The sequence below is a fragment of the Esox lucius genome, chromosome 14, assembly GCF_011004845.1.
Source record: "Esox lucius isolate fEsoLuc1 chromosome 14, fEsoLuc1.pri, whole genome shotgun sequence".
Classification (NCBI taxonomy): domain Eukaryota; kingdom Metazoa; phylum Chordata; class Actinopteri; order Esociformes; family Esocidae; genus Esox; species Esox lucius.
The window spans coordinates 11,626,916-11,640,416 of NC_047582.1; the positions used below are offsets into that span (position 1 = coordinate 11,626,916).

Below are 13,501 nucleotides of genomic sequence, written 5' to 3' on the forward strand. Positions count from 1 at the left end.
CTCGGGAAGAAGAAACGGCTCCCAAATGAGTCAGGATGGGAAGGTGAAGAGAGCGAGTGAGCTGGAGAGAGATAACAGGTTTATGTAGAGAACTGTCTGGTCTCTGAGCTGCAGCAACAGGAAGGAAAGCTGGAGCTCTAATATGAATTGAAACAAATCCTGGATGGACCCAGGCGTGGCAGACTTTCCAAGAGTAGCTCCAACCCACCTGTTTGCTTGATGTTGTCACTGACACTTAGCATTGTGATGTGATGTCTACAGTAAATAGTGCCTCAGCCATATGGCTTGTACAGGCATGATGCACCTCCCCTGTCGACTCTCCTCTCATCCCTGACTTTGTCCTTCCATGCATCCACTGCTCGCAGAAGGATGTGTGGAAGTAATGTCCTCTCTTCCTCCCTCGCTTCCCTAATGTCCTTTGCTTTTCCATCCATTGATTTGTGTTTGTTTTCTCTCCATCTCTCCCTGTTTTCTTTCACTGTGGAATGCTAACCGCTAGCTACAGAAGCTGCAGTGTTTTGCTGGGGTGTGAATGACTAAAGGGCATTGTGTCTAGGTATTAGGCAGGGGCCGGCGTAGGAGAGTTCATGTACGAGTCTACGGGCCAAGCAAGGACTTGTTGGAGACCCTTAAATAACGCCTGATGCATGTCAATGAGTTTAATCCCTTTTCCTAATCCTTTTTTTTTTGGTATTCATTTGTAAATAGCCAGCTCTGTGGCAGGTACGACTTGCATGTTTTCGAGATATGACCATGCGTAGCCAACTATAATTAGGAATGTATTACTAATTCCATGAACGTACTCTGGCAGATTACTTTGGGGCACCAACGCCAGTGTTTGTTTTTCCAATTAACGATCCAAGTGACAATATCAATGTCCCTTCTCTCTCCGGCTCTGTCTCTGGGTATTGGATTAGACCGTATTTTGTAAGACGAAAGTGTAGCCAAACATACTCTGTATCTTCCATCCTAGGAATTTGCATCCCGGGGTATGCCAATAGGAAATAGCTGTGTAACACGTATTGAATCCGAAAACCAGATTTCTCAAATACCTTTCGGCTAACAGGAAATAAAAATGCCCAGACGGAGTGAATGACGACATTGTATTAGAAACACTGCAAACGAGCCGCAGAGCCCCGGCTTTGAGGGGAGGGCTTTCCTGACAGGTAGTGTGGGCGGTGGGCGCCAACGAGTTGACAGTGTATTCATGTCGCCCTGTGGAGATGCTTGGACTGGGACAGCCGCCCGTTTGTGTGTGCATCCTGCACCCCTCTGTTTGGCCAGCCTCCTCCATCCACCCCTTCCTGCTACCTGTTTTCCACCAGTCTCTCCCTTCCAGTCTCAGCCCTGTGTGAATGCTGGCACGCTGGCCAGACCCTCCCCTCCTCGCCCCTCCCCCTTCCTCACCCTCGCCCCGCGACTCGGCGGGGGGCAGCCTGCTCACCTCCGGGGCAGCTGGCCTGCCTGATGGCCCCATTCATCAGCGCTCGGGAAGGGGGCTGCTGGGATGGGTTGGAGGGGGGGGGACGGGGGGGCGTTGTTGTTTACTTTATTGGGATGGTTATTAAATTGGCTCTGATGACAGGGGAGGGAGAAGAATGCTTTCAACTCCCTCCGCAGGGGAGACTGGACGGGGAGTGGAGGGGTTGTATGGATAAAGACACGGAGATGATGACATAAAGGGAGACTGAAAGAAAAGGGTGTATATATATATATGTGTGTCTATATGTATATGTATGTAGCCTATACTGTCAAATTACAGAGAAATGAAGCAAGCTTTCCCATTGGCTCCGTGTTTGAAGACAAGCTTGAGGTCCGGTTGATGCGACTGGTATCTGAATGGCTGATGGCTGAATGACAGAGCACCTCCTGTGGTTGGCATCACACACAAACACACACACACACATACACAGGCAGTTCATTCAGTGCCCCAGCAGGATAGTAGTGTGGGACATTGGGCCAGGGGCCAGCTAGGGCCACAGGGGGCTGCGGGGGTCTCTCTCCTCAGTCAGGGACTTATCCAGCAGCCAACGGTTGGCTTGGGAAAATACAGCCCCTAGTCTTCCTCCTCTCAGCTGCATTGAAGCCTAACAGTAGCAGGTCCGTGTGTGTGTCCGTCTTGCTGTTCCCACTCGACCCTAACCCTGCCTCACAGCTGCTGTAAGAAAGAGCAACAGAGAGCGCGAGCAGTACCGCCAAAAAATTACAAATGAAAGAAAAAGAAAGTGAAGAAGAGAGACCATCTGAGAGAAATGGGAAGAGATATGAGAAGAGGATAGGGGACACCCTGGGGGCTGAATGAATGAGTCCCTGACGTCCTCTGACCCAGCTAGAACAATGGACGGAACAGAGCTTTGCTTCATTGGCTTTAATAGTTTGTTCCTCACCCTGCACTGTATGCTAGCTTGGTAGTTTTCTCTGTGAAGGGGTTTTCAGGCTTCTTGCCTGATCTACGGTCGTGAAGTGTTTTTGACAGGAGGCGTTTGCGGAGGGAGTTGTGATGTTGTGTTCAGACTGCTGGGGAGGGAGAGATAGCGTCTCAGACCGCCCGTTTGTATATGTTTGAGCTGGTGAGACGAAAGAGGCCTGAGCCACCTTTGGAGACGTGTTTACACAGGAGAAAATTACCCATGTAGTCATTCATTACAAATAAACAAACACACCTGCTGTGATGAAAGCCGTAGACTAGGGTGCACGTGCACATGCCCGCGCCCGTGATCTCGCATCCGTCCCATTAGCTCTTTCATCCTTCTCTTCAACCTTGTAATAATCTCGCCAATTAAGATGTTGATGGAAATGGAAATGAAAGGCCTGTCTCTCCTTCTCACTAATGCCTCATGCCGTACCTACGCTTCTCCTATGATGTCAAATGTGTGTTTGCAGTGTTGCCGAGCATGACGGAGATGTGTGCAAAGTTCAAAAAAGTTTGAATAGGCTTTTATTGAAGACAGACACATCATGTGCTAACTAACTATAAAACAAAAAAAGACACTTGGTTTTACTTGTTGAAGAATTTTTTGGTTAGTCATCCTCCAACCCTTGCACACCAACTCAAATGGCGTAATCTCATGCAAAACAACTTCTGAAAGTCTCCAGCCTAGCATCTGGGTAGCATCAATCACATGTCAAGAGACAAACCACAGCTCTGGTGAGACACAGAGAGGAACAGACAGAATAACCACCTCACTGGGGAGTTGTCAGCAGCTACAACATTCAGGCAGAGTACCAGGGCCTAGCAACAATGGCAAACTGACTCTGAACATTGAAGAGAAACGTAGCCACTTGTGAAAACGCAGTGTTCTATTCTGTCTGCGTCTGGTACTACCAAGGGGCTTTTGTAGGTCTTATATGGAATGAAAGCAGAAAAACTCGGATGTTTTTTTTAAAGCATTAAGTGACAAATGCACAGTAGGCATGTAGCAAACACATTGCCAACCATTGACAGTGTACTCAGAGAACGTCTGACTGCTGTTATTCCGGATAAGATTAGATTTAGGGTCTTACACTTTGTTCTAGAGCAAAAACAAACATTATTATTTAATTTTTTTAAGTTCTAGGTCTGACAATTGGTCAGAATTGCTGTTTGCTCGATGAATGAACATAATCTTCAGAGAGAGTATTCACACTCTAAGAAGATTGTTTTGGATTACCAGTCAGTATAATAGTTTTTCATAGGTTTCGTTTGCCTCTAAAAAAGTAATTTTTAGAGGCAGACCGTGAGAGGCACTTTAACCAGCAAAACAAATGCCAGACAAATCCGAAAATCTGCAAAGTCCCTATGAGTACCACCAGCATTAGCATTATTTTGATGGCTGTTGCGATGATGGTGTGTATTTTTTGGAGAAGATGGGCTGGCCAAAGATCTCAACCCCCTCTGGGTGGCCAGTCTACAGCGCTGCTCCATTGACTACTCCAGTGGTGCGTACTGACAGTACTGGTAATTGGCCAGCTAACACCTTGCAGATGGAGCGCTCAGCCCTGTGAGACCCCGCCCGACCAGAGTGCTTCTCACCCCACTCACTCCGCCGAGCATTCAGTCACTGGGTGAAATGTGGGTTTTGGTCTGGGCCATTTAAAAAAGGCATGTATTCAATCATTGTAAAAGACGTATTTGCTGTATTGTAATGCAGTTTGTCCCCGCTATGAAGCTTTAGAGGCATAAGAAAATAGTTTTTTGGACTTTTTTAGGGCCGCCTACGTCTAACTTGCTCTATAAAATATTTCCTCTCCAAGACCTCAGATGTTGTCTCCAGATGTGGTTTGGTTTTAGAACATCAAATGTGTTGTTTTTAATAAAGAAAATAAATCTACTGTTGAGTGAAACACATGCAAACAAACAAATAGAAAATGAACTGAATTAGACAGAAAATAAACAGATTTTATAGGTCCATTAAAAATCATGAAAATGCTCCCAAAATGGTAGACTTGTTACAGAACTTCAAAAATTCTCAGATTGTTTTTGAATAAATTGTTTTATACTTATGTACTTGTGATATTTTTGGCCATTTTGACAAGCCTTTCTCTGTGTGTGTGTGTGTGATTTCAGTGCCTCTGCAGAGGTTTGGTGTGAATCCCTCACTTCTCACTTCACTGAGCACTCAATCACTGGGAATACACTGAATGTGTGAATGTGTGAATGTGTTTCTGTCTGTGGCAAGGACAGTGTGTGTGTGTGTGTGTGTGTGTTTCTTTTAGCAACATGGAAGGCAGAGTTGAGTCAGGTCAGGTGTGTAATACCAGGTGTGTGTGTGTGACTGGCTGTGTGTATGTACATCTGTGCATGTGTCCGTGTGTGTACGGTTGTGTTCATGTGTGTCACCCCCCCCCCAAGGCTGTTTTCACAGCTCCTCTCCAGGTCCTGCCACTTGTGCTCTGAGTGCAGCTTTCGTGAGTTCATGCCTTTAATTTTTCAGTTGCTCGTTTGGTTTGCATAACCTCCCGATGACCTCAGTGCTGTCAATTCTCAGCCTCTAAAAGCTTTGTCTTGCCTCCTCCACCTCCTCATCCTCTTCGCCTTCTCGGCTTCTTCTCCTCACCTATAAGACAATGTTTAATGCATGTTGCAATTATGTGATTAAGGGATCTAATTAATTAAGCCAGTTCATGGCAGGATAGTCGCCTGTGATTAGAGTGGTCCAGTTGAAGGTCAGGTTGAGAGTTGGAGATGGGTATGTCAACTGACTAGTCGGCTAAAGGATCTCTGTGTTGTTGATGTGTTTGAGTTCAGGCTCTTACATGCATCTAGTTTAAACACTAATTGAATTTGGGTAGTTATAGTGGGAGATTAGATTTTTGTTATTGTGGATTGCAACAAGGCAAACATCATAGTAGAATCCAACAAAGTGACATGTTAAGCATTTGTTGTTTTAAACGAACATTCTCATTCAGCATAAGACCTGTGTTTGGAGATATGGATCGATAAGGATGGAAAAAATGTTCACTGATATTTTACCCTGAAGTCCAGAAATGTTTCTGTTTCTATTGACACGGACTGGTGCCACTCGGCCAGCAGGCCATGGCCGGGTGGCCCTGCTCTCACTTGGTGCCAAGCCCCGGTCTTTAGGACGTACGCTTAGATCACACCTAACGGGTTCAGAAGCTTGCATAATATTTTTACGCAATTACTCAGAACGCTTTGATTCTCCACAGATGTTGCATGCTGCTTTTTATAAAATGGAGAGAATCATTTTCACTGAGCATATTGTGTCTCAAGTAGCTGCCTAGTTAAGCTACCAATTATTGGCTAGCTAGCAGCTTGCTAACATAACCATATGTTTTTTTTAAGACTTTATGGACGTTTCATCCCTCTATCAGTTCAATTTCTCATTAAACTCAACGAAATAAAGATTGTGAAAACAGGTTACATAACATGGCCTTTATTATAAGCTATTTACTTTAGATTGTTTAGTTCCTAATTCCACTTGCGGTATTAAACACTACAAATCAATTTTTTTCTTACCGGAGACAAATGAAATCGCGGTCCTTCCATCTGGAACAGTTGATTGTATTGTCCTTGGTCCAGACGAAAGTACCTTCGAAATTCCTCTCCTAAAAGCCAAGCTTTTCAGTCGGTGAAAGTCCCCAACCTATTCTCGTGATCTTAGCCATTGGCCTCATTGCTGAATGAGCCTATCAATACAATTCTGAATTTTCAAGATAGTAATAAGCTCCAAGCTTTTAATTTTAAAGAGAGATAATATTATGCTGTCAAACGTAATAAGCTTGCAATACATTTTATGAAATATGTACTATTAATGTTGTAGTTAGTGCATAAAAATGTTCACGTTTTTTATAAGAAAATGGTTTCGCACAATTGTGATTTGGAAAGCCAAATCACATTGAAAGTTTAGTTTTCCCTCCCCATATGATCAAACGTGTAGTTGAAACAGGAAAGTCTACAGCCAGCACCAGTGGAAATGCGGCAGACAGAGACCATTTCTAAATCTTACATTTGGGCTCAACAGCACAGATAAATTCCAAATAGCAGACCAAACTCATGGAATTCTATCACAATTGGACACTTTTGGGGAAGGAAACAATCATACCCTCGCTTATTGAAGGAGTAAATGTTGCATTATAAAAACTACATATTTCATAGAACAGCAAGGAAAAACAACAGATTGTTCATTTGACAAGGATTGCAAAATCCTTAAAATAAAATTAAGGAAACTATCAAACCAAAATCCTGACAACGAAGTTTAACAGCTTGAATGCTATGAGACACTTACAGTATGTATACATTGTAAGAATTAGGGCCGACCCTATACAGTTGACTGTCAGTCAACAAAGGTTTTTTTAGTAGGGGAGTCGCATGGCCAGTTTGCCACCTGCACCAGTCCATTGCTGATGCCATGGGGATGGCATAATTCATCCCTCAATAAAATGAATGCGCGACTTAAATGGGATATTAAATAAAAAATAAAAAATGCTCCAATAGTAAAAACGTTTTTTTTTTATAGCCTAATGCCCTTTCATTCCTCCGCATTCTTTTTTTTTTTTTTTTTGCACACGTCGCATGTGAGCGCAATTGTTTGCAAACATTTCTGTCACTCATCTGGCAGTTGCAGAGGAATTCTCAAACATGTTGAACAGTAAGCTCATTTTTCTGCGGAGGATATCGCTGTCTTTGGTTCTGAAACAATTTTCAGTGTGCGCTGTTTAATTTACGCACTCTGCTGTTGTTCAAGTTAAACAAAACTTCATTTATAGGCTACTTGGATTTCACTTCTCGGGTAGTTACAAAACCTGGTTGTTGTTGTAGCCTATTGTCACTAAGCAACATCTGGACAAATATGAGTAACATTTTAGTGGCTGAATCTGGGATGCCCCGTAACTGCTGCGCGTCAGGTCAGGAACATGTTTTTTTACTTATGGTTTTACTTATCTTGTCAAAACCATGTCTGTAGTTACTTATTTGTTCCTTCTTATATCCAACAGTGACTTAAAGCATCAAACAACTTGGTTTTATTAAAGGGGAATAGCATTTCTTTGGACTGTCTCCATATGAATGCTTTAACTCACTCTTTCAGAGGAGAGCAGGGTCAAGCTAGCATGAGCGTAGCTTCATCTTTGCTGTCCCCCCACTAATGCGATTTGATAATTGAAAATTGTCTGTGTGATCAGTGTTCTGTCACGACATTTTTTAATTGTGGAATCCCAACTGGTTGTGGTATCTACAATATACACTTTGTTATTAATGTTACTTGCGGGTTTTAAAGTTTTTTTTTACGTGACGTAATTAAAAAAAGAAATGATGATTATTCGATTAGTCAGGGTGATCAGTCGAATCTTGTTTGGCTGAAAAAATCGTGGTCAGGGACAGCACTAATAAAAATATTTTGAGAACTAAAATGAATGAGCATGCATGAAAACAACTATCCCACCAAGGAGTCTATGGGAACATGAAGAATAATCCAAAAGGACTGGATGATTCAGATAAATGGACTTATTGTTTTCAATCATCAACTGAAATAAGATAAGAAATCTATATTTTTTATATCTATGAAGGGACCAATTTCCCATTTTCCCTTTTGATATCGTGTTTACAGAATTCTGCAAAATTATTCTTAGAATAAAATGAAAAGCCCCAAATAATGCATATTGGGCAGAATAATGTCAATGTCCATTACTAATACATATCCAAAAATGAGTCATCTGATTTTATAATCTCTTACAAACAAGCGACCCTCAGTGTTACCATTGTAAAGTGCTGAAGTAAATAATATTGAGAAAAGAAATCAATCAAATATGTTTTGGGTAAAAAAGCTGAATGTGTTTATTTAGCCGCTAAGTATGAAGCTTCCTACCACAATCTGATGGCCTGAAAATTATACAATTTCTGTTGTATTTCCATGTCTTTTCCGTCATTTCAAAACTAGCATCCTACAATTGTATAATTTTATTTGAGTGCTATTGTCATTCATTATTGTTTGTGTGGTAAATGTGGTTAATAATGAAACTGGTTTAATGTCGGTATCATTTATTGCCTGTTTTGCCATTGGTCTGTCCATTTTATGCATATTTGGAAAATGTACGTAAAGTAACTTTCAATGTCAATAAAGTCTATTGAATTGAAAGACCAGGAGAGTGAGAGACAGAGAGATGGAGAGAGTGAGAGACTGCAAGAGATGGAGAGAGACTGAGAGTGAGAGACCAGTGGAAGCTGCTAATGGAAAGAGGAAGAAAGGAATCATGTATTCATCCAAACAGGGAACACATGTTGTTTCTGTGGCCTTTGAATAATTTCCCTGTGGACGTTATAAAAATGACAACCCATGGACTCCCTATGATGTTCTGCATCACGGCAGAGCAGGGGAGAGCGAGTAGGAATGGGAGAGAGATGAGGGGGGAGGAGGGCTCGTGTCTGATACTCAGCCCCCCTCTCTCATCCATTTAACCCTGCCACCGCGTCTGGTGCAATATTAATGGCCTTAAACGCAGATGAGGTGAAAATGTGAGGAGGGCAACTGCATGCAAGCACATGGACACACACACAAACACACACACACACACACACAGTGTCACACACACATTCACAGTGAAAACTCTCATACCGTACTGCCTACTCATAAATATATAGGGCACTCATGCTATATGTACTCAGAGACACAAGAAGTCTCACACAGTTGTCTTGAAGGGACAGAGTTGTCTTGATAGTGTGTTATTTACCTGACTCCATTTCCCACATGATACTGTTCATTGGCGTCCTTAAGCATCAAACCAGACTTTGACCTGCTGTGTGAAATGGAATCCGGTATAAAGGAGCTTTATGTGTGTTTTGCGAAATACTAAACCTTTTCAAATATGGGTTGTTTCCCCCAAATTCCCCGGAATACCTGCTTCAGCTCGTGTACCATAACCTTTTGAACCCAGAGTGGAATGTTGATCTACTACAAAGATATCCCAAACCTTTCGGGGATGTGACCTCATTTTAATATGGCTTTATTTTTTTGTGTGACCTTGCCATGTAAAACCATATTTTTCCAGTTTCTCTCGTGACCCCATTTAGAAATCAGGCGACCCCACGTTGCCACATTCTTTGGGAAACGCTGATCTGAAGCGATTTACCAGAGTGTTATCTGAATAATGAATAAGATACTGTGTCGGATAGAGGGGAGACAGAGAGAGAAAGAGAGGAGAGAGCGCAGAGATGGAGACAGGGACACAGTATTTTGTCTCTGTGCAGCCCTATTCAGAGTGTGTGTGTGTGTGTTGAGAGAGAGAGAGAGAACAGAACAGTGTTCCCAGTCAGGATTATATGACCTTTAGAGCATGGCCCTGGGGACCACCATCAAATCACTCCTTTCAACACCCGCCAGGCCCCACCGCTACACCCCCACCTCCATCCTGACACCCAGCTCCACCTTGGCATACTTGTGCCAGGTAACAGGCAGGGGTGAATGTGAAGGGTGGAGGCCAACAGGGCCAGCCTGCCCGCTGGAAGCGCTTCGTGCCGTCCGCCCCTTACAATATCACTCAGCGCTCCGAGAGATTTGGATTCAGCGTGAAAAAGCTTGGCTTTGCTGGCCGTCATGGGGTTACAGGAGGAGAGCACCAGACAGACAATAGAGGCCTTTCATTGTAGTCATGGAACACTCCGCAACCTTTTCTGTCATACGAGAGGAAAGGAGAGAGGTGACGGGAGCGAGGGAGGAATAGTGAGGGAAGGAGCTGTCTGAGCTCAAATGAATTCCTAGCATTAAGTCCGTGTGAAGGTGAGGTAGCTCTGTCGCCCCCAGCTTGCTTTTAGGGCTTGTCTCATCTGGGTATCTATTGACAGCGTCTGGGTGGAAAACACCACACTTTCCACCGCAGGTGAACTGGAACAGAATTTAACTTTTAATCAATGTCAAAGTCTGGATGTTTGTCCTGTTGGGAGCTGTTGCTCATCGGTTGGGAGCTGTTGCTCATCTGGAGAGAGCAGTGGGTTTTGGGAAGGGTGGGGTTGCTTGATGTCGTATTTAGTCATGGCACTAGATGAGGTCAGTATAGCACTTCACACTGGCAGTCCCTTCTGTCTCCTCACTATGGTACACTGTGGGCTTTCAGACAGCTCAAACACACACGCGCACACGCACGCACACACTGTACACTCCCTGCCCTCCCAACACCCCCTGCCCCCATGTCCCTGACGCCCAAACACATCAGACACACGACCTAGACACACCATCCAAATCTTAACAAATGACCTGTGTTTGAACCCTCCTGCCACACACCCGGGCGCGCGTGCACACACACACACACACACACACCCTGCCATACATCTATAACAGCCATGCTGTTCCTAGCCATTAGCACCTCAGACTGTTTGGTGGTGTGAGAAGGGAGACATGGGGATGGCTAATATTGGCTGTTAATATTTGATGTACCGTGTGGAGGTCTGCATGCTTTTCTCCCATTCTTTAGGATTTCAAGCCAGGGAGTGCAAAGATAATTTAGATGGCCTTATTGCATATTGATTTCTCCTTCTTGAAAATTGTGGGTTAGGTTAAATCACTTCAAAGCCTACTGTGTTTTCAGTCGTCAGGCTTCTAAACCAAGCTGGTATGTGTCCTGGACACCTTTTCATGTTGCGGGAATATCACTTTGAACTCCAACCTCTTCTGAGGACCCACAAAAATTATTTATTGTGTACATAGCTTAGGCACCCAACAAATAGCTTATGCGCTTGATTTCGCTTATAAACAAAATGCCAGTATTTAACATTTTGATGTGTTTCTTGTCAGGGGATATCATTCCAACGTACTGTAGCCCAGATAACTGTGGATAATCAGACCTCTCTCAGTGGCAGAAGCCAAACTGAAGAGGACATGTGGGGGGGGGGGGGTGTATCTCTGCATTTGGCCTTTGTTAAACACTAAAAGCTGAAAGGACAAACCTACAGCATTCTGGCAGAGCCCCACCCAGACATCTGTGATTACTAGAACACAGAGAGCCCCTGACAGCAGCAGGTCCAAACGTCTTGTTTACTTATTCCCCCTCTTATTTCATGAATCTTTTAGCTGCCAGGGTTAATGTGAGCTGAGCAGAAGTGGCGTTGTTTTGGTGTAGGGGACTGGCTGAGTGCTGGGAAGGGCTGCTGGGGTTAAGTGCCCTGGAGTGTACTTCTCCGGGGGGGGGGGGTATAGGGCTAAGATAGGGAATGAAGTGGTGCGGTTCTGCAAGCACGCAGCGCGCGCAACACTCACAACACACACACACACAGAGGTGTGGCTCTGAGTGACAGAATAAGATTCTAGCGGCTGTGAGCCTAGTGGAACAGATCCTAATAATCATATCCAAACAACAATTAGGGGAAAACTTGACTCTGTTCTCTGCCACGCTTCATTAACAATAGCAAAAACATAATCATATTCATTTTCTAACAGCTTTATTTAATAAAGTGGAATGGGCCTGGCGCTCCCATTAACATAATTCTACTTAACATTAATGTTGGTCATTAAAAAAGTGTGATCAATCCCCAGACATCCAAGAGAGAAAGAGAATAGAGAGGAAAAAGGAGGCGAGGAGTAGAGGAGAAGGGCACTTAAAGCAATATTGAGTCTGGTTCCCTACAGAGCCTATAGCTTCTTCAATAGGGAATCGAGTCGGCAGGAGCAGATAGCTGAAATCAAAACCTGAGGCGTTTTTTCCTTTTTTGAATTCCCTGTCTCCATATCTCTGTATTGACGGCTTTAGCATGTCTGCTAGCTGATGGAGGGATAGAGCCTGGTGCTCACATGTAAATAACTCATTAGGAGGACTGTAGAGATGGGAGCGTGCCCAGGCTGTGATTGACAGGGACAGCGGGGGGGCACAGGGAGAGGATGGGCATGCTCATATGCACTTGTTCTCACACTCCTCTCTGTTTCATCTCTCTCTCTCTGTCTCATTCTCTTGCTCCACTTTCAGCAGCCACCAGAGGCTCCGTGATGAAGTTGTGTCGTTTCTAGCTCTGACTCTCTCTCTTTCTTTCTCTCTGTTTATGTCTTTTGTTATCTCTCTGTTGGTCTCTCTCTGTCTTTCGACTGCTCTCTCTAATGTATTTCCCTTCGTTCCTGCACCGTGCTTTTAACCTCTCCTCTCATTTTCTCCTCCAACTCCCTAGCTTTATACCTTTAACCTGCTCCTCCCATCGCTCCCATCTTGAGGTGGCAGGCAGACGGTCCAAAAACCTCTGCAGAACGCCATCTTCACAGCCACCAACTCTTTACTACATGTACAATACGTCAGCATTATATTGGTGGTGCTGAGGGAGCACTGGATACCGTGGAAGTGTTGAAGCTCTATAGAACACTGGTACTGTAGAACGGTTGAAGTGTCCTTGAGCTATTGCATTTCACTTCAGAAAGCCTGAGAAGTGACATGGGTACCCCAAAGTTATACCCAGAAGATAATAGTATTTCCTGAGTTGAGTAATACAGCTTTAGATGGAGAGGCTAGCTTCAGATCCATTTTTACTTCCTTTAAGATCAATGACAACTACTCTCTGGGAAGAGAAAGTGTTGCCATTGGTGATATATTGATTGGGTGTAATCGTTGATGCATACTGATGAGAAGCATGGATACATGAGGGAGGCTGTTCTTTCAGTTTTGCAATGACAATGTCAATAGTGATACAGCTGCTGTGTTGGTGCCTCAGGACAAACCGCAGGTACAATACGTAGGTCACCTGAAGGGTTAAACTGCAACCAGCCTCAACAATAAGTGGACGTCCACCTCAAAGCAGTGGGGAGCCGCCAGGGCCTTCTGTGCCTTCAAAAAGGCCTGAGGTACAAATATATATTTTCATATATTTATTTAACTTTATTTAAAATCTATTTCTACTTTGTTTCTCTTATTTTTAAAGGTATTCCTTTTTCTTCAGTTTCTATTGGACTGGAGGGTTAACACGAGAAAAAAAATATCCAATACGTTTTGCTTTGGTGGTCACTGGGTAATAAAAATCAAGTTATTTTGGCTAATTTGTTGACATGAAGGTTACGTTTCAGATTGTCATCACCGTGGTCGTTGTGCCTTATCG

General features: G+C 43.8%; 1 protein-coding gene across 5 annotated transcripts in view; it reads left to right on the forward strand.

Annotated features, from left to right (window-relative positions):
• The window catches only part of unc5c (unc-5 netrin receptor C), a 137,047-nt gene that overhangs the window by 24,148 nt on the left and 99,398 nt on the right, over window positions 1-13,501 (forward strand). Inside the window, exon 1 of one of the 5 annotated variants that reach the window (XM_020053472.2) lies at window positions 7,116-7,347. The exons of the other annotated variants lie outside the window; for them this stretch is intronic. Within the exon in view, the coding sequence (XP_019909031.2) occupies window positions 7,293-7,347 (55 nt within the window). The 5' untranslated portion in view covers window positions 7,116-7,292. Of the gene's footprint in view, window positions 1-7,115; window positions 7,348-13,501 lie in introns of those variants that run through there. 5 annotated transcript variants of the gene reach the window in all.